Here is a 22,746-nt window from a genome sequence, read left to right as displayed (position 1 = left end):
GATACATTTTGTTTGCCAGCGTCTTAACAGTTGTGTGGTAAGCAGCAAACAACAAGCAAAAAGAAAAAATACCTTCTCTCTCTCTCTCTCTCTCTCTCTCTATCTCTCTCCTTCCCTTACATACACATGCCAGTTATCTCTCTCTCTTTCTTTCTTTCTTTCTTTCTCTCCTTCTCTCACACACACAGCAACATTACACACAAAACCCGTTGCCAAAAAGAAATAGACGCTATCTTTTTATAGTGAGTATGCGAGACAGAAAGTGTGGTGTGTATGTGAAGTTCTTTTGTTAGTGTGAGAGAGCAGCATGTGTGTGTGTGTAATGTTGCTGTGTGTGTGAGACAGGGAGAGAGAGAAAGAAAGAAAGAAAGAAAGAAAGAAAGAAAGAAAGAAAGAAAGAAAGAGAGATAACTGGCATGTGTGTAGGGGAGGGAGAGAGATAGAGAAGGAGAGCACGCTCTCTATATCTCTTTAGCGTTCTTTCCCAACACTTTTTATGGAAACTGCCGAATTGATGTAAACAAACCCATGTGGTCTGATTTTCACGTTTCTAGGTATTGTACCGTAAATCACCATTTCCAAAATATATTTATTTTAAATCATTTATCCGTATTTATCCGTATATATAAGGCAAGATGTGTGTGTGTGTTTTGTTGATATACAGGCAACACACACACACACATACGAACATGTATGCATACAAAAAATATGTATGCAATTGGTGTACATACGTGCATGTGTGTGTGTGTGTTGCTCAAATATATATATATATATATATATATATATATATATATATATATATATATATATATATATATATATATATAGATAGATAGATAGATAGATAGATAGGATGATAAATTGAATATTAATTCAATTTAAAACCAAGTGGCCTAGCATATCACAAATCTGAAAATTCAGAAAAAATTGTATTACACGTGTATAAAGGATGACCACTAGGTGGACATTCAATATGCTAGAAAGAGGTCATCAAGACCCAACCACAAAGAAAAATAATGTTCTCCAGAAAAATTTCGCAAAACGCCAGAACAGGACAAAATGAGAAATATACAGAATAAAGAATTATCTATGGACTGCTGCAGTTTTGAACATTAACATTTTACTTTCGTAACATCCGTGTTCTCATATATATGTATATATATATATATATATATATATATATATATATATATATATATATATATATATATATATACTTAAGACTTCGTTGTGATCTGAACAGAACCGCTTCTGACACAGAGAATCGGGAGCCCTTTTGGTCATTCTACTTTCCTTGCTGGAAGGGTTAGATGATGGCGGTGGTGTTTTCAAAGGGATGGCATGTGTAACCTGATCACCTCTGCCGATCAAACTCCCAACCCATGCGCTTCAGTTGCAACACTGATTCTGCCCAAATTTGACGTCATGTTACTTAGTTTGGTTTGAAATAAAGAACTTGATTAACTTAATAATCCCAACTTAATCCCGAGCAAAGCTGGGCTATACTGCTAGTTTTAAATAAAATCTTATTGTTTTAATGGAAATGAAAATTAAAATTAGATGTTGACACTCCAAGGGTCTAATACTATTACATTGTAAAATTTGATTTGATTTGGTTGAACTGTTTAAGAATGCATAGGAAACAGAGAGACAAAGAATTTAATATATATTCTTTTATTCTTTTACTTGTTTCAGCCATTTGACTGCGGTCATGCTGGGGCACCACCTTTAGTCGAGCAAATCGACCCCCAGGACTTAGTCTTTGTAAGCCTAGTACTTATTCTATTGGTCTCTTTTGGCGAACTGGTAAGTTATGGGGACATAAACACATCAGCATTGGTTGTCAAGCAATGTTGGGGGGACAAACACACACACACAAACGCACACACACACATACGACAGGCTTCTTTCAGTTTCCATCTACTAAATCCACTCACAAGGCTTTGGTTAGCCCGAGGCTATAGTAGAAGACACTTGCCCAAGGTGCCACACAGTGGGACTAGAGATAATAATAATAATAATGGCTTCGAATTTTGGCACAAGGCCAGCAGTTTTGGGGATTGGTGCAAATCGGTTACATTGACCCCAGTACTCAACTGGTACTTATTTTATCAACCTTGAAAAGATGACAAGCAAAGTTGACCTTGTCAGAATTTGAATTCAAAATGTAAAAATGGATGAAATGTCACTAAGCATTTTGCCTGACATGCTTATGATTAAGCCAGCTTGCCTTATTATTATTATTATTATTATTATAAAAGAAATCATTATTGTATCATTATTATTATTATTATGATGATGATTTTCATTTAACCTGGATATTTTTATCTTTATAACAATTTAATTAGATAGCGAAATATGTACAGGTGGTATCAAAAAGTTCCTAGTCTAGTTATGTTTGATAAAAAATAACTTATTTGCCTATGTTTTAACATCATCTCCTTCAAAATAGTCAACTTGCGCAGCATTCCTGCCACTTTTGTTATCTGGCCTGGAAGTCATTTTCCGTAAGTGAATCAAGGGCCTTCTGTGATTCGCTTTGGATCTTGACAATGGTGTTAAAAGGTGACCATCAAGCTATATTTTCATCTTGGGGAAGAGATGGAAGTCTGCAGGTGCTAAATCTGGTGAATAGGGTGGGTGCAGAAGTGATACCATGTTGTTTTTGGTGAGAAACTCATGAGTGAGGAGAGCTCAGGAACAGTGTGCATTGTCGTTGTGAAGAATTGAATTTTTCGCGCTCCACTGATCTGGTTGCTTTCACTGAATGTCTTCCCTCAGATACTTCAAAACATTGCAGAAGAATTCTCGATTGATGGCCTGGCCCTGGGGGGATGAATTCTTGATGCATAATACCACATTACCAGGAGTAACGCTTGTGGTAGTTCTTCCAGATTGCTCATTGTCTTCCAGGAATGTTCTTCCACTTTTGAAGTGCCTGTGTCACTCAAAACATTGCACAAACCCATTGTCTTATCACTGTAAGCTTGCTCAATGTCTCTGCAGCTGACTTCCCAAGTTTAACATAAAATTTCATGTTGGCTCTTTGTTCCTGTCCATGACAAAATCACAGACTACAGCATACATATGATCACAAAAACACAAATTTCACAACTTGCGAAGTAAACACAATGATGTCACTTGGTGCACTGCTTCATGAAGGTCACTGCTGGCTCTCACTGAGCATGCAACTGTGTGCTGTCATCTGCTGGCATGCTACAGAACTAATCCTGAAGCTTTTCGATACCATCTTGTACATAGAGCTTTTATCTTTGCCAATGACAATATCAAGAGTTTATTTAATAAAATCTGATAACTGATCTACAAGTGAAGAAAGTCTCTATGCTGATATTTCTGAAACAGTATCTACCTGCACTGATGTACTACAAGAGGTATTTAAATGCAATAAATATAGTTTAAGGCTTTAGAAAATTTACACTAATGTTTGAGCATGTTGAAAATTGTGATATTCATAATTTTGTTTTTGTACAAGCAGGATTAATAAAAAAGTATACAATAGTTTTGTATATTTTTTCTAAATTTTAACTTTAAAACAGTTTATTTTTTTTCACTTTCCATGCAAAGCATAGCGGTGATTTTTAAAATTTTATTTCCAGTTTACCATAAATATCTAAAAAATTGAGAACCACTACTTTATGTAGTTGTTTGATCTGCCAGAAATATCAGCCAAACATCTCAAATCAAACTCTTAAATAAAGGTTATATATATAAAGATTATATTGGTTAATTAGTCCCTGACATACAAAAAGAAAAACATGAGATGGTCACAGATGGAATGCTTTTGATCACATAGGTCTGCATGATCAGGACTGACCTGAAGATGAACAAGAAACAACAATAGATTCTACAATCTAAAACTTTGTGTTAATAAAAAAAAATATTTGAAAATAATATGCACATATAATATGTCTAATCAATTATGTGATTAATTGCAAATGTTAATGTTTAAATACTAAATATTCTTTAATAAACAATACAATTGAATCAACTTTAACTTTCAGCTGAGAGATTAATAATGGCTGAATGTCAGGCACTTCATGCTCCAGAAGAGAAGACAGCTATATTCAATACTAGTAATTACCTGAACTTGCAACACACATTACTGGAGATTGTTGAAGAATTGAAAGTCAGAAGAGTAAGTAAAAAGAAGAGAAAAAAAACATTCATTTATTCATTCAAACTCTTTACAAGTTTTCTGAAAATTACAGCTAACCAGACTGTTGTAGCCTATCACTAATGTGCTATATCTCAAGCTAAGATATTTAACTCTTAAATAGTTCAGTTCACCTAATTACAAATAGATAACCTGAGTATGTACAACTCACTATTGTAAGTGATGAGAGTACCATATAATTGACAAGTATTTCAGAAAATTTTGATATTGAATTTAAAACCTAGGGTTGGTTGAAAAGTCCACAGGCTGACCAAGATACTCTCATGGAATCTGACCAAATGAGGTTTATTTTTTAACATAATTCCTCCTTGTAGTCCACACACTTGTTTCATCATTGTTGCAGTGCTTGGATCTCATTGGTGAAGAAGCTTTCATCCTGTTGGTCAAAAATGTCATCAACAGCAGACATGACGATATTATCACTGCAATACTGGTTCCCAGCCAAGTGGTTTTTTTCCATGTTGAGGAACAGATGGCAGTCAGATGACAATTAGGAGAATAGGGATGGTGATCAACCAGTTTAAAGCCACAGTCACACACAACAGCCATTGAAAGCAAGGACTTGTGTACTGGAACATTGTCCTGATGAAACAAGACCCCTTGTGTCAGTTTACTTGGTAAAAAAAAACAATGAAATTATTATTAAGAAGAGTTGAATTCTGCTAGAATTCTCAGTTCTAGTATCACTCCTTCATAGTCAGCTTATGAACTTTTCAGTGCACCTTCATAGTTTAGAGATGTAAGAGCTTTCTCTAGATATACAGATATCAGGAGGATCCTTTCCATTTTTGGGGTATTAAAGCAGGATTATTGAGTCAGTAGACCTAGGCCCTGACTCTGACTCCTTGAATTCTTAAGGTGCTGACTCTGATACTCAACAAAATTAAATGCATTATACTCATTATAATGCAAACCAATATAAGTATAACCATTTGTATTTATTTCTTTACTTGTTTTAGTGTCATGCTGATTTCAAAATTTCACTCCATTTGTATGCCGCACTTATCAGTTTTTCAGTAGATAGATGCAAATATTTACATATTTGTATATATGAAATCATTAATGTAATAAATAAGGACATATTATATTTAGAAAGTAGATGAGTTTATCGAGTTAAAAATTATCACTGTCATTCTACAAAGAGTGAATACACAAAAATGGGTCAGACAAAACAGACAAAGAACAACAGAGTTAGAAACATTGTGATTTGGATTTCCTGCAGTGTTCTTGATCTGGTTGATCATGGTAAAGTGTCCAGCAGTAGTCAGCCAGCAGACTGTCATTCCAGAAGCCTTGGCATTGTTTGTCCATAGCACTAATGTCCTGGTGAAATCTTTCATGTTCATCTGACACTGCTCCAAGGTTATCTGCAAAGAAATACAGATGGGAGTCCAAGAAGTGAACATTCAGTGACATGTGACATCCCATTGATGAGTAACATTTCAGAAGATTCTTGATGCCATCCATTGCCTTCTTGTTGCCCTCAAAATTCTCACAGATCTAATTGTAAGCATTTCAGGCAGGCAGTTCCAGTTCATTCAGTATTCTCTTGAAGTTGACATTCTTTGAGTACTTCTCTAATTTGGGGTTTGACAAAGATACCTCTTTCAACTTTGCCTGTGTGATTTGGGGAAACTTTTCTACAATATATGCAAACCTTCTGACAATTCTCTTCCCTAGTGTCTTTACAAACTGTTTCACCAGTCCTAGCGTTATGTGCAAAGGAGGCAATAAGACATTACAAGAGGTGTATTCTTGACGCTAGACAGTCCTGACTGGTATGATGTTCTTATCTACCAGCTTGATTCTGAATAATATCTGTCAGTTGCCCGACTCTCCCATAGACACAAAAAACAACAATATTTTCTGAAACCTGATTGCATTCCTATTAACATACCAATGACTTTTGAATCTCTGCATATTTTTCATGAGTATCTTTCATAGGCAATGGCATGAAGTAAAAGTTCTATATTCTCATATGATTTATGAAGTGTGTAATAGGAATGGAGGGCTTCAAATTACCATTATGGAGAAGTAGAGCTTTTAAACTTCGTTTTGAAGAGTCAATAAACAAACGCCACTCTGCAGGATCATGATTTTGTGATAAACACTCGAAAAGTCCATCGATGTTACTGCAAAAGCAAAGCGGGCCTTCAACAGAAAAACACATTTGTAGAACCACATTTCTCTGCCGAAAATAAGTTATACGAACACTGTGCTCTAGCAGATACTTCTCCTTCAGTCTTGATGCCAACAGTTCTGCTTTATCTTTTGTGAGGGATAGGTCTCTGACAAGGTCATTCAGTTCAACTTGGGAAAATTTCTGAGGTTCAAAGCTATCGTCATCAGCCACATAATCTTCCTCAGCAGCACTATCGTGACAGTCAGCATCATCATCCGATGTTTCAATACCACCATCTGGCGGAACTGGAATTGGCAGACTGCCATTATGAGGCACAGGTCTCATTGCAGAATATAAATTGGGATACACAATTTTGTGTTTATTCTTCATAGAAAATCCTGTGACATTGATTTTGCAAAAATAACAGTAATTAAAATGATATTTCGGCTCCCTCCATATCATTGGAATGGCAAAAGGCATGGACTTCTTATTATTGAACCAGTTACATAAGCCATTTGAGCAAGCTGAGCAGATAAAATGTGATGCTCATAACTTGTCTTGATTTCCAAGAGGACAAAGTATAGCTTATAAATCTTCTTGATTTCTGGTGTTATTGTATGTTTTTGAGCTTTCACAATAAAAAACATCAGGATGATTTCTACACTGTTTTGACATTGTTAGCATTGTAAAACAAGTAAAGAAATAGATACAAACAGGTTTACTTATATTGAATTTGAGTTGATGAAATATTTCATCAGACCAATTATGACTGAACAATTTGAGATGTTGAAATACTTATTTCATGAGATAAAACTTGATTGGTTAATTTAAGATGATGAAATATTGCATCTGAACTATGCAGCAATGAATAACATAGTTTATTTTAAAGGTATGTTTCCCTGATGTAAATGAAATACATGCATACACATAATTAATTGGAATTTCTATATAATGCATGAGCTAGAACCAAAAAACTTTCTAATCTTGAAAACTGTACATGATGTCAAAAAACTAACTGCATATTTGGAACCAGCATTAAAACTACACTAAGTACACCTTGACATATGCTTGATGAAAAATACTTGTTGACCATGTAATTATATTATTCTTATTTTACAAACAAGAAAGTAAAATTCAAACGCAGTAAAACTGTGAAAACAGCAATTGCCAGCAGGCGGTTTTTTTCTATCTTATAAGGGTAAATATCCAATCTTTCTGCTGCTTTCAGTTTTACTGCATTTGAAATTTACTTTCTTGTCTGTAAAATACCAAAGTTTATTCATAAAATGTTATATTATTCTTGTTCCTGTCAAATTTATCTGTGTATTACACTTACTCCAACGGATGTAATAACTCAAATGGATAAATGTAGAGAGAGAGAGGGAGGAGAAAGGGGGACAGAGAGGAATGGGAATTGTGGAATCAAGGAAAAAAAATTAAAAGAGAAAACATGGAAGGAGAGAGAGAGGGTGATCTATATTATTCTGCATTTGTGTGTTCAAATCATTGGCACAGTTGAAATGTTTAACATAATGAAACAATGTCATGAAGATCTATCAATTAAAAGATATATTGATAGGTAGTTAAAGTGAAATAACCTTAGCAAATAGCTGTGGATTTTATACTTTTATCTTTTAGTATTCCAGAACAAAGGCTCATTTTTCTTTTTTGTTATTAGGTTTAAATGCTTATGTACATTGGCAGAAAGGAAAGGAGATGTGATAGTTAATTAAACAGACAGATAGATAGGTAGATAGATAGATAGATAGATAGATAGAGAGAGAGATACATAGCTAAGTCAACAGATATGCAAGTAGAGAGATATATTAATAGATATACAAATAGATAGGTAGCTGAACTGAAATGAAATGAAAAGAAATTAAAATATTCTCATTTGGTAAATAACTTAGACTGAGCCTTATATATATGTTGGTGTTAGGAAGGGCATCCAGCTGTAAAAACCATGCCAAAAAAGACAGTAGCCTGGTGTAGTCTTCTACCTAGCTGGCTCCTGTCAAACCATCCAGCATGGAAGACAGACAATGATACATATATACATATACTAGCAAAGTTGTTGCCTGTTAATTTTCACTACAGATTACCTTTGCAAACTTTTGGAATAACACACCCGCATAAGCTGGATTTTCTCTGTTTTAACAAGGATTTTTCAAATTTGTCTTTTCACCACACCCTTGTAAATGATGGGGGAAAGCTTTTTATGAAAACATTTTTTTAAATTTATCTTCTGGACTGATTTCATCTAATTTTTTTTTGCACTATGCACTTAAAAACAACCATTAAAAAAAAAAACAGTAGCAAAAAATTTTTTGAAAATTTATGAGTTTTTTCGCCCCCTCCCTCGAAAAACTCATAAATTTTCAAAAATTCCGATTTTGGCCATTCCGATTTTGGCCAATCTTTTTTTTTTTTTTGCACTATGCACATAAAAAATGTTAGGAGAAGCCGTGAAGGTATAAAAGGGGGAAAACATTAGTGATCATCATTACAATCATTACAATGAGAAAAAAAATATTCATTAACTGAAAAGTATGCTATTAGAATAAATTAAGATTTTCATACCTTTTTAAATCACAATACCACCCTAATGAAATTCCTTACACACACACTGACAAATACACACACTCAGCATGAGCTATATATTGGGTCATCCTAAAAACAATGCGTCTTTTTATACTTCTTTTGTTTTTCAAAATTAAGATGAACAAGGTTTTTTTTTAATCTAAAATATACTCTCCTTTTTCTTCCAACTATTTAAATATTGTTAATGAATTTTACTTCATAAATTCTAAGAACCATTTCAATTCGTTTCAGTTATATTTAAAAGTACAGTTTTGATTAAATGACAGAATTTCAAAAATACTTTTTGAAATTCCTTGCTTGTGCTTAATATACTAACATAATGTTTTCAAGTATTTTGCCTTACACCATGAAATTTCCACGGGTCTCACTAGTATAAAATATACTTTGATTATAATTACCCAGAACAGTGTTTCATCGTTACCAAGTGGATCATTAGGCTAATTTTTAAAATTTAAATGGTTGTAGCTGTGCCATTATTTTTTACTTGTTTTAGTCATTGGACTGTGGCCATGCTGGTGCACCACTTTGAGTTTAATTGACCAAACTGACCCAAGTTATCAAGCAATGGGGTCACAAATGCACACACACACACATAAAGAGTAGAATAAAAGAAAATGGATTGAATGACATTCTTTATTCCATATCACTCCAATTGTTTCTACATATCACACCATCACTAACATCACCAAAGGTGTAAAATGTGATGCAAGGTTGTAGAAGTACTTGTTGCCAAGTATCATCATCATTATCATCATCATTTAACATCTTTCCATGCTGGCATGGATTGGATGGTTTGACTGAGAGCTGGCAGAATGGGAGGCTGCACCAGGCTCCAATCTGATTTGGCAAGGTTTCAACAGCTGGATGCCCTTCCTAATGTTAACCACTCCAAGAGTGTAGTGGGTGCTTTTTATATGCCATTGGTCACACTCAAATGATGCTCTTTACGTGCCACCAGCACCAGCATTAGTCACGCTTGAATGGTGCTTTTTGCATGCCAGTCAGGCAGTATGCTTAGGGTTCAATTCCAGTGTTTCCATTCTTTTCCATTTTCTGGTGCTAGAACATGTAGTTTCAAATTAACGTGTCATACAATACTTCCATGGGCATTTCATTTCTCATGACTATTTTTTCTGTGAATCTTTTTTTAAGTTGGTTGATATGTCTTTTATGTTTGACACTTTTTCCTTTAACCATGAATAACATTCTTCCAACTTGTTTAATAATTACCCTGCCCCCCCCCCCCCCCAACTTTCTTTACCATATCTATAGGTTTAAAAAAAACTTTGTCACCTAACTTGAAGAATTTTGAAGTATTTTTGTTGTTCATCTTTTTTCTATTTTCAGTCGGTATTAGTTTATCAAAGATGGGTCTGATCTTTCTTATTTCATTATTGCCCACAAGGGGCTAAACATAGAGGGGACAAACAAGGACAGGCAAAGGAATTAAGTTGATTACATCAACCTCAGTGCATAACTGGTGCTTAATTTATCGACCCCGAGAGGATGAAAGGCAAAGTCAACCTCGGCGGAATTTGAACTCAGAACGTAATGGCAGATGAAATACTGCTAAGCATTTCACCTGGTGCGCTGTTTCTGCCAGCTTGCTGCCTTCTGATCTTTCTGGGTCTGATCTTTCTGGGTCTGATCTTTCTGGGTCTGATCTTTCTGGGTCTGATCTTTCTGGGTCTGATCTTTCTAGCAAACATCAATTCTGCAGGTGACATTCCAGACAGGGTATTCAGATTAGGTGTAACTCGATACACTCTTAAAAATTGTTGAAGTGCAAGACCTTCCATTACTTCATTGTTCGCCCTCTTGAAAGTGTCAACAAAATGCTCTGCTTGTCCATTTGACCTAGGATGATACAGCAGAGTGGTTCAATGACGAACATTTTACAAAGTTTTCTGAACTCATCTGATGTAAATTGAGTTCCATTATCAGACACAATGGTATCAGGAATGCCATATCTGGTGAACAATTCATGTAAAAAGCTTACTGTAACTGCAGATATTGGCTTTTAACATTGATGCACTTCTGGCCACTTTGAAAAACTGTCCATTGCAACAAGGTAATATACACCCTTAAGTGGACCTGCATAATTAACATTCAGTCTGGCCCATGGAATATCTGTTTTTGGTCACGGTTGCCATTTAGTGCATGCTTTCACTGATTCTTCAATGTCACAGACCATTGTTAGATTTACATAACTTCTCATTAATGATTTCATTCTCAAAATCCCTGGGTGACCAATGTGAAATTCCTTTAACAATTGCTTTTGTAGTGTGACTGGCACTACGCCTCTTTGTGTGTACATCAACACATTGAGAAATGGTTTGCATTTGTGTTGCACATATTTTTATCCCTTTTAGTTTTCAGTATTTCTTTCATTCTTTAAATTAATTTATCGTTTTCTGATTTTAATTTTATGTCTTGTAAAGTAACTGTCAGTTCACATATAACATTACACTAATTACCTAATTTCTTGGATGGTATATATTTCATCTTAAAATTATAGTATAATAATATTGTACTCCAGCTTTGTAACCTATTCTTCAACCCATATATCAATAGTGACGGACAATGATCAGTCTGTAGTTGAAGGCTTCTGCCGTGTAAAAATCTGTGACTTTTTTATGGTAAAAATAATCACTAGAGCCTCTTTTTCAATTTGGCTGTAGTTTTTCTCTGCTGATATCAGAGAATGTGAGGCATGAACCACCACCTTCAGGTTACTATCTTTATATTTATGTAGCATTACTGCTCCTATACCATACTCAGAGGCATCTGAAGCTACAACAATCTTCGCTGCAAGATCATAGTGTGCTAATGACAAATCAGATGTTAATATTTTTCAAATTTTGTCAAACACCTTTTGACAATTTTCCAAACAATTCCACTTCACATCTTTTTTTAGTAGATTATTCAGTGGAACCCTCACCGAATGCATATTTGGAATACAATTTTTGTAATAATTTGCCAGTCCCCAAAAAGCTTGTAAGGTCGCAATATTTGTTAGAGGGGGATATTTTTAATTGCGTTTGCCCTTGATGGATCTGATCGACATCCATTTCTGTCAATGATTATCTTATTTTTGGTAAGCAAAATTCATACTTTTCTTCATTCAAAGTAAAGCTGTTATCCCTAATTTTTTTGAATACATACTTTATGTGCTCTGTGTGTTGGTGCCAGGATTTGCTTTTAATGAGTATGTCATCCAGATATGGAATTGCGAATTCACAGTCTGCTAACATTGCATCCATAATCTGTTGAGAAATCGCTGATGCAACTTTTAAGCTAAATGGTAACCTGTTATATTTATACAGTCCTTTATGTGTGTTAATTGTTAAGTATTTAGAGCATTCATTGTCTACTCTAATTTGTAGGTATGCGTCAGAGAGATCTAACTTAGAAAATATCTTGCCACCGTTTAATTTTGCAAAAATATCCTCTGGAGTAGGTAGCGGATAGTGGCAGTTTTAATACATTTGTTTAAACCAACGGAAAAATCAGTATGTGCTTTGATTTTATTATTCGTTTTCTTAATGCACACAGTTGGTGATGCTCATTGACTATATCCCACTTTTTGGATAATTTCATTTTTTCTAGTCTCTGTAAGTTATTCTGTTCTAATGCTGCGAACAGTACAGTTTGTTTTTGTTTAAATATTGGTATGGCATTTTCTTTTATTTGAAACTTCACCTTCATTTTGGTGCACAGACCTAATTTATCAGAAAAATTCTAAAAAATATTTTTCAATTGGTTTGATGACTTATTTGTACTGGCAGAAAACCATTCACATTTTTACAGAAAAGATTTATGGGGAGGTCCAATAAGTTAAATAATTCCATCTAGTCAGTTCTGAATAAATTTGTTGTATTATTCAACATGAAAACTTTGGCTTTTAAGGTCTTTTCACAAAATGTAATGTCATTTATCAATTAGCCCTTAAAATATAAATTCTTTCCTGAAACACTACAGGTAATTTTTAAAGTTTTTTTAATCTAGGTCCCTGATTTTTTTCCATATATCTGTATAATTATTGAGATATCGCTGCCCATATTGAATTGTAACTTTACATTTGTGTTATTAATTTTTATGTACACAAATTTCCTCTGAGGGTTATTTGTATTTTTTGTCATTGATAACCTGTTTATGTGATTTTGTCTCTTGAACTGTTTTTTAGGTTTTGTTTTACAGTGTGATTTTTTATGACCTGTCTTACCACACTTGAGGCATTTTATATTTTTAAATGGACAGTTACTTTTAGAATGTAGACCACTGCACCCATAACATTGACTTGGTCATGACATTTTTTCTTATCTGATACTGGTTGACGTGCATGAATATGAGAGCAATCTTTCTCTTCAATTTTATCTGTGTCATGTCATAGATTTATAATCCTCTGACACTCTTCTGCAACTGTCTGTAGAGTTACATTTTGGTCCTGTTTTAATTTTCTTAATATCCAGGAACGTATATCTGCATCTTTACTTGCAGTAAGCCCTTGAACATGTCCAAAATCATCTCATTCAATTTGAATTTCTCACACTCTCTGTTAACCACTCCGGCATAGGTGACAAAATCTTCATCATCTTTTTTTGACCAAATTTAAACATTGCTAGTGAGTATTTAACAGGGAACTTCTCTCACTGGAAATTTTTGATAAAAAATTGTTTCATCAAAACAAATCTTACCTGCCTTCTTTGGCAGAATATAATTTTTTTGTGTTCAGTAGGGAATAACTTTCTTAAAAATAGTTATACTTTTTTCTTTCGAACCAACTTTTACATTCTGTTTTGAAGATTTCTTCGTATCTTTGAAAATATGTAAAGAAAGTAATCCCTTATTCTGTTTGCTATGCTGTCTGGCAAGTATGAACCTGAAGTATTTTTAGACTTCTTCAACATTAATTCCAGTAACTGTTGGTTTTGTTGTTGTTGCTGTTGTAGTTGCTATTGTAACTGCACCACAGAGAACAATAAATTTTCCATGTTAAAATGATTTTTTCTTCAGTTTTGTATTTAAAAAAAATTTAAATATCCAAAGCTTCGTACAACTCATCACCACTTTTATATCCTGGTGTTGGATACATAATTTAACAACGCAGGGAGTAAGAAATATTTACACAATGCAATATGATTACTATTACACGAGACTCAGCACTCTCAATCAAATGTTTCACAGTGAACTGCTTACCCAATCTGAACTGCCAATTGCTCACAGTTCTTTATTTTGTAACAATGAGTCAGTCCACCTTTAGTCACTTGGGGGTGGTGGTCAGAATCTTTTCACAACAAACATCTAAACGACCTAATACACAATGGAAGTGGATGGCTAAAAAAATTAAGTTGTCTTGAAGAATAATATTGCTTCAACAAGATCTTTCATCAAGGCTCTTAGATCCAATTTGATAAATTTCAGAGAAAATAGTTTTACTACTCTGATTTCATTTGGGGGGAAATGACTGTTAATGCCAAAGCTGCATCTTTTGTCACTTCAAAGTAGATTAGGATAAGTTCTTGCAAAGATATTTTACATGACCCATCATATTTCTCTGTTTGCTGTATAAAATTCTTGTTTGAATTTTTTTATAGGTTCTTTTTTATCCATTTACATTGACTTTATTTGTTCTTTCTAATTCAAAATGTAAATCAACACGGAAAAGAATGAAGATGATGGAAATCCAATTACAATATTGCTATTTTGAATATCTCAACTTTGTTGCTTTGTGTTTTCCAGTATTTGGTCCTTTGAAGTTATTATATAGTAACTGTGTTTCTCTTTCCTTCACTGATGGCATGATGTGATCAGTAATTAGTTTTCCTCTTTGAAATAGTTGAAATATACATTTTTCTATCCTACAAGAAAATTTTTGCTCAGCATTTTAGAGAACAAATTGTTTTTAAAAACTTATTCAGAGGTGCTATCCTCATGAGAAACTGCAATTAGTATAAGAAATAATTACACAGTGAAGGATTAACATATTTTAATTATTTGAGCAAGTATGAGGATCAAAATTTTTAAGTGAAGGCAAATGGTATTATGATGTTCATGTTTTTCTAAAACTTTTTAATGTATACACTTAGATCTGTGTAGCTATTTCAACTCTCACCAAAAGCTTCCAATTTGTGTATTTAATCTTCTTCTTATGTTTATGCATTTCTTTCATCTATTTAATTAATTACAAAAATTTTCTTTTTTCTTTTAGAAAAATGACAATGAGTATGAAGAAAGAATGCAAGATTTGAGGAAAACCAATTTAGAGCTCAGTAAGAATTATGTATGTTTGTTTTTCTTATATAGAAAATATTTTGTCAACTCGCAGTTACCTAATTTAATGTTACCAATTTGCTTATTTTGTATGTTTATTATTTTTTAACTGATTTGTTTTCAACTGTGATATTTGATTTTGAATCATTTCAAATCACTTGATAATATTTTAGTCTATTAAATCAAAATATTTTCATGTATGTATATGTTGATGATTTTGTGGGGATGAGCCGGAAGAAGAGGGTCATGATGTCAATGGTCAAGGGACTGGCCAGAAGAGGAAGTAGGGGGAGAGAGGCGAGTGTCAGACTCTTTTTGCCCACTGGAGGCATCATGAACAGATGTCAGGGAATTTGCACTCAGGTTGGTCAGATAGCAGCTGCTTTTACTGGGTGACAAGAGTAGGGCAGGATCACTGGAGAGATTACTGCTAGACAGGCATCGAAAGAGGAAGGTAGGTAAACCTCTTTTCATTTTCCATGCACAGCAAGCTATTTCGGCAATAGTATACAGACGTCGTTGTCCCCTAATATATGATGGCAGCGAAGATAAGGATTAGTAGTGATATCATCAGACCTTTCTATGGTGAAAGAGATGTAGCAGCTTGGATTTGAAAGGTCAGAGTTGTGGCCAGGCTACAAAGCATCGAAAATGTAGCAAGCCTCATGGCGCTATGTTTGGAGGGGAGCATGCTGGCACTGTACCTCGAAATGAATGAAGAACAACTGAGCGTGGCAAATGTCAAGCAGTGCTTGAGAGAGGCTTACACAGAGGGAGAGTACACCACTTTTGCTAAGCTAGGAATTGTCAGATGGACTGGGGAACAGGTTGACGAATATGCTGTGGAGGCACAGAAGCTGGCTGGGTTGTCTGGTCTCACCGGAGAGGGACTGGAGAAGGTAGCATGACTGGCCTTTGTGAATGGCTTTCCTGATGATGTGTCGGTGCGGCTACAACAGTTGCCAGGCAGCAACGAAATGGTGATTAGCGAGCTCATCATTCAAGCCCAGGTGTTGATGCAAAACACCAAGTAGAAGGCAGTGGTGATGATAGTTGCAGAAGTCCATTAGGGCTGGTGAAAGATGAAAAGAGACCTGCTGTAGAACGACAGTGGCTGTTTACTGGCTGGTGTTATAATGCCAGGGACTGCACAGAGTTCGGATCAGTTTGCTACCGGTGCAAACAGACTGGACATATCACCCGAAATTGTGGCCAGGGAAAAAGCCACAGGGAAGTTACTGCCTCTCAAACTTCCTTTGTGAACGAGTAGAGGTGCTGGTGCAGTCACTGCCTGTAGTTGAGGTCATGGTCGGGGAAAACACATCCAAGGCCCTTGTGGACACGGGCTGCATGGCGACTCACGTGACCCCAAGGGTGACAAAGAAACGGAAGGGGACGAGTAGTGTTCAGGCAGTCCACTTCAGTGAAATCGAATGCAAAGGTAACAGTGATGTGGAGATAGGGGTACGAGGCATAACACTAAGGCCGTGGATGATCGTGATTGACCATGTGGTAGACGGGATTGATGTGGTAATAGAGATGGATGCGATCAACCACCTAGGAGATGTGGTTTCGTTTGATGCTGTGGGGGTGTTGTGTGCCATGAGTCAGGAATGTGAATGAGAGCAGAGTTCTGTAAGGGGTTGCACTGCCTATACCATTGAAAACAAGGATTTTCGAGTGGCGTTTGATGGTCAGTGGTGGACGATAGAGTGGCACTGGAAAGAGGAGCCCCTGACACTGAAGAACAGGGTGAACTGCTATCAGCATACCCTGAAAGGACATGCCAGGAGTGAGTTTGAAGAAGAGGTAGAGAGGTGGATTAAGGAAGGTGTCCTTATCCTGTGGAAGGAGGAGGTGGTGAGTGGAGTGCTACCTTTAATGGCAGTGGTGCAGCCAACAAAGAGCAAAGTCAGATCGGTACTGGATTTTCGGGAGATGAATGGCCATGTATCGTGTCACACAGGTAGCAAGGCGACTGATGTTTGCGGTGAGACAGTCAACTAAAGCAGCAATGGACGTCAACTTGAAATCAGCATATTTGCAGCACCATGTAAATGACAAACTGTGGTAGTCCCAGCTGGTGTGATACAAAGAGCCGGACATATTGTTTGACAAGGCTGGGCTTGGGGCTATATTCTGTGTCAAAGATTATGGCGACAGTGTTCAAATCCATCCTGGGAAATGTGGATAAGATAACAAGGGCCACCAATTCCTATATAGATGACACAGAGTTTGTGAGACATCTGAAGAAATTCAGGCTGATTGTGAAGCCACTGGAGCCAATAGCTGGAGGAGCTGCACTGGGACTTAAGCTTCAAAGAGACAGAACAGGTGTGTTGGTGTTTCGGAGGGGAATGAGTTCCCGGAGCTGGGTACCAATGTTAGCAGGAAAGAACTGTTCTCAATGTGCGGGAAATTAGTAGGTCACCACCCAATGGCAGGGTGGCTGCATATGGTATGCAGTTACGCCAAGAGATGAGCAGAAGGGCAGAACTGTGGTGACAAAGTGGGAGAGGGGGTGATGATGTGGGGAAATCCTAGAGAGGATGAGAGTGGAAGACCCAGTCAGAGGGCATTGGCATGTGCTAAAATCAGATAATGGGACCATATGGTGTGATGCTAGCAGCATCACGATAAGAGTTGTTTTGGAAATTGGAGGTACCGAAGTGGAGGATGCAGCCTGGCTTCGAAAAGTAGTCGACTACAACCACATAAATGTCGCTGAGCTGGATGCAGTGCTGAAGGGAGTGAATTTGGCCTTGAAATAGGGGCTGCGCTCTATCAAAATCCGAATGGATTTGGCCACCGTGCTTGGCTGGGTAGGATTGGTGATCATCAATGAGAAGAGAGTGCAAACCAAAGGGGCTGCGGAAATGTTAGTGAAGTGCCACCTAAGATTGCTAGGGGAGTGGATTGGCGAGTTTTGAACGTGGCCTGAAACTGAACGTGGTCTTTGTGCCATCAGAGAGAAACAAGGCAGACTTTCTTACCAGAATAAAAAAAAAGGCCTGGTTAGAGGAGCTGGAAGAATCGAAGCTAGGGGTAGCTGCATTGTGTTGGTTAAATAACTCCAAGCTAAGGAGACTGCATGCCATGCATCATATGGGCATGAATAGGACCCTGTATCTCGCCAGGAGGATGAGGCCGATTTTACGAGATGGAGCATCCAAAAGGTGGTCAGGAACTGTGATAGGTGTCAATCCATCCACCCTGCTCTGGGTGTGCACGAGTAGGGAAACATTTTGGTAGAGCACAACTAGAAATGACTAGCAGTGGATGTAACATACTACCGGCAGGGGATGTATCTCTCATTGGTCGACTGTGCGCCTGGCCGGATGGCCATTTGGAGGGAATTGAGGGCAGGCACTGCTGACAAGAAGGCACATATTTTAAACGACCCTACCTGCGTTTTTGTCAACTTTTTCTCTCAGAAGCACCCACATAGCGCCATGAGGCTTGCTACATTTTCGATGCTTTGTAGCCTGGCCACAACTCTGACCTTTCAAATCCAAGCTGCTACATCTCTTTCACCATAGAAAGGTCTGATGATATCACTACTAATCCTTATCTTCGCTGCCATCATATATTAGGGGACAACGACGTCTGTATACTATTGCCGACATATCACCCGAAATTGTGGCCAGGGAAAAAGCCACAGGGAAGTTACTGCCTCTCAAACTTCCTTTGTGAACGAGTAGAGGTGCTGGTGCAGTCACTGCCTGTAGTTGAGGTCATGGTCGGGGAAAACACATCCAAGGCCCTTGTGGACACGGGCTGCATGGCGACTCACGTGACCCCAAGGGTGACAAAGAAACGGAAGGGGACGAGTAGTGTTCAGGCAGTCCACTTCAGTGAAATCGAATGCAAAGGTAACAGTGATGTGGAGATAGGGGTACGAGGCATAACACTAAGGCCGTGGATGATCGTGATTGACCATGTGGTAGACGGGATTGATGTGGTAATAGAGATGGATGCGATCAACCACCTAGGAGATGTGGTTTCGTTTGATGCTGTGGGGGTGTTGTGTGCCATGAGTCAGGAATGTGAATGAGAGCAGAGTTCTGTAAGGGGTTGCACTGCCTATACCATTGAAAACAAGGATTTTCGAGTGGCGTTTGATGGTCAGTGGTGGACGATAGAGTGGCACTGGAAAGAGGAGCCCCTGACACTGAAGAACAGGGTGAACTGCTATCAGCATACCCTGAAAGGACATGCCAGGAGTGAGTTTGAAGAAGAGGTAGAGAGGTGGATTAAGGAAGGTGTCCTTATCCTGTGGAAGGAGGAGGTGGTGAGTGGAGTGCTACCTTTAATGGCAGTGGTGCAGCCAACAAAGAGCAAAGTCAGATCGGTACTGGATTTTCGGGAGATGAATGGCCATGTATCGTGTCACACAGGTAGCAAGGCGACTGATGTTTGCGGTGAGACAGTCAACTAAAGCAGCAATGGACGTCAACTTGAAATCAGCATATTTGCAGCACCATGTAAATGACAAACTGTGGTAGTCCCAGCTGGTGTGATACAAAGAGCCGGACATATTGTTTGACAAGGCTGGGCTTGGGGCTATATTCTGTGTCAAAGATTATGGCGACAGTGTTCAAATCCATCCTGGGAAATGTGGATAAGATAACAAGGGCCACCAATTCCTATATAGATGACACAGAGTTTGTGAGACATCTGAAGAAATTCAGGCTGATTGCGAAGCCACTGGAGCCAATAGCTGGAGGAGCTGCACTGGGACTTAAGCTTCAAAGAGACAGAACAGGTGTGTTGGTGTTTCGGAGGGGAATGAGTTCCCGGAGCTGGGTACCAATGTTAGCAGGAAAGAACTGTTCTCAATGTGCGGGAAATTAGTAGGTCACCACCCAATGGCAGGGTGGCTGCATATGGTATGCAGTTACGCCAAGAGATGAGCAGAAGGGCAGAACTGTGGTGACAAAGTGGGAGAGGGGGTGATGATGTGGGGAAATCCTAGAGAGGATGAGAGTGGAAGACCCAGTCAGAGGGCATTGGCATGTGCTAAAATCAGATAATGGGACCATATGGTGTGATGCTAGCAGCATCACGATAAGAGTTGTTTTGGAAATTGGAGGTACCGAAGTGGAGGATGCAGCCTGGCTTCGAAAAGTAGTCGACTACAACCACATAAATGTCGCTGAGCTGGATGCAGTGCTGAAGGGAGTGAATTTGGCCTTGAAATGGGGGCTGCGCTCTATCAAAATCCGAATGGATTTGGCCACCGTGCTTGGCTGGGTAGGATTGGTGATCATCAATGAGAAGAGAGTGCAAACCAAAGGGGCTGCGGAAATGTTAGTGAAGTGCCACCTAAGATTGCTAGGGGAGTGGATTGGCGAGTTTTGAACGTGGCCTGAAACTGAACGTGGTCTTTGTGCCATCAGAGAGAAACAAGGCAGACTTTCTTACCAGAATAAAAAAAAAGGCCTGGTTAGAGGAGCTGGAAGAATCGAAGCTAGGGGTAGCTGCATTGTGTTGGTTAAATAACTCCAAGCTAAGGAGACTGCATGCCATGCATCATATGGGCATGAATAGGACCCTGTATCTCGCCAGGAGGATGAGGCCGATTTTACGAGATGGAGCATCCAAAAGGTGGTCAGGAACTGTGATAGGTGTCAATCCATCCACCCTGCTCTGGGTGTGCACGAGTAGGGAAACATTTTGGTAGAGCACAACTAGAAATGACTAGCAGTGGATGTAACATACTACCGGCAGGGGATGTATCTCTCATTGGTCGACTGTGCGCCTGGCCGGATGGCCATTTGGAGGGAATTGAGGGCAGGCACTGCTGACAAGAAGGCACATATTTTAAACGACCCTACCTGCGTTTTTGTCAACTTTTTCTCTCAGAAGCACCCACGTATAGCTGTAAAAATCGATAAACTTTTACCAATTTTGAAGTTTGTTGACATGGCGAAGTCAAATCTGTGCGTACGCAGGTGAAGGAGAGAGAGACAGAGAAAGAGAGAGAGAGAGAAAGAAAGAAAGAAATAGTGAGTTTGTGACAAGGGGAGATACAGAGTGTTTGCTAGCGTCTAACAAAAAACAGTCAACAAAATGTGGGAAAGGGAGACACAAAGCAGCTAAGGAAAAAAAATTTCTCTAACCAAGAGTTTGTTTGCCATTGTCTAACAAAGGAAAAAAAGAATGAAAAAGTGGAAGAGGGAGACAAAGCGTATTACGAAAGAAAATGTAGGTAAGGAAGACAGAGTAAGTGTAAAATGTAAAATGCATTTTTTTTTTCTTAAACATGAGATATAGTTTAAAATATACAATGTTTTTGAAAGACACTATATTCTATAATGAGATTATATATACTTTCTCACACAACAATTAAAATATATTTATTTTAAATCGTTCATCTTTCTCCCCCCTCTCACTCTCACACACACGCACATATACTACTTTGGGAGCGAAAGAGTTTTGTTTATATTTCACAACAACTATGAAACAAAAAGGTATGTAACAATTTGTCAGTCACCCCCCCCCCTCCCCAACCCGTTTCTCGGACCACAAATTTTTTCTATTATATGTATATATATATATATATATATATATATATATATTATATATATATTTTTTATTTTTTTATTTATTTATGGGTTTCAGCCAAGTGGCTGTGGTCATGCTGGAGCACCACCGTGATTTTCTGTCTTTATGCTTTGCTCTCTTCACGTTCCTTGCATGGCTTTTCTCCTGCACCTGATATAGTCCAATCAAGAGTTTTGATGGCACATCTGGTGTATAAGAGAATTTGACATCGCTGCCCTAAACTGTGTCTCATTTCGAGCCATTGGTTCGTCTGGTATCGTGGAGAGGAAAGCGTCGAGTTTTGTCTTGAAGACCGCCACATCCGTGTTTTGCAGGTCTCTCAAATGTTTTGGCAGGGCAGTATCTTGTTCTTATGTGAGATGCAGTGGACGAAATTTGAAGACGAAAGGTAGTCATCCATCAGGATAATGCTTGGCCACAAACACGGAGGATGACTTCCTCAAGGCTGGACCAATTTGAATGGGAAACATTGACCCACCCATCATATTCGCTGGACATTGCCCCATCTGATTATCATTTATTCCACAGTCTTTAAAATCATTTGGACGGAAAAAACATGAATTTTGTAGTGGGGGATGGGGGTATCAGGATTTGGGGGAGGAGGTGCGTGTTGCCCAAAAGTTTCGCAAAAAATTCAATAGGTTATAACCTATTGAATTTTTGTTGCTTATCTTCAATATATATATATATATATATATATATATATATATATGTAGATATATATATATATATATATATATATATATATATATGTAGATATATATATATATATATATATATATATATATATATGTATGTATATATATATATATATATATATATATATATATATATATATATATGTATATATATATATATATATATGTATGTTCGTTCGTTTAACGTCCGCTTTCCATGCTAGCATGGGTTTATATATATATATATATATATATATATATATATATATATATATATATATATATATATATATATATATGTATGTATATAT

General features: G+C 37.3%; 1 protein-coding gene across 6 annotated transcripts in view; it reads left to right on the top strand.

Moving 5' to 3' along the window:
- LOC106882261 (coiled-coil domain-containing protein 73) overlaps positions 1-22,746 on the top strand; it is a 295,558-nt gene that overhangs the window by 46,115 nt on the left and 226,697 nt on the right. For 5 of the 6 annotated variants that reach the window (XM_052976425.2, XM_089341927.1, XM_089341925.1 and 2 more), the window contains exons 2-3: positions 4,023-4,156; positions 15,130-15,201. In XM_052976425.2, coding sequence (XP_052832385.1) covers positions 4,037-4,156; positions 15,130-15,201 — 192 coding nt within the window. In that variant the 5' untranslated portion in view covers positions 4,023-4,036. Of the gene's footprint in view, positions 1-1,695; positions 1,807-4,022; positions 4,157-15,129; positions 15,202-22,746 lie in introns of all 6 variants that reach the window. The other variant, XM_089341929.1, reaches the window with a different exon arrangement.

The sequence above is a fragment of the Octopus bimaculoides genome, chromosome 25, assembly GCF_046866305.1.
Source record: "Octopus bimaculoides isolate indiv1 chromosome 25, ASM4686630v1, whole genome shotgun sequence".
NCBI lineage: Eukaryota > Metazoa > Mollusca > Cephalopoda > Octopoda > Octopodidae > Octopus > Octopus bimaculoides.
Note: the sequence above shows the minus strand (reverse complement) of the source record. Positions and strands in the feature narration are given on the sequence as shown.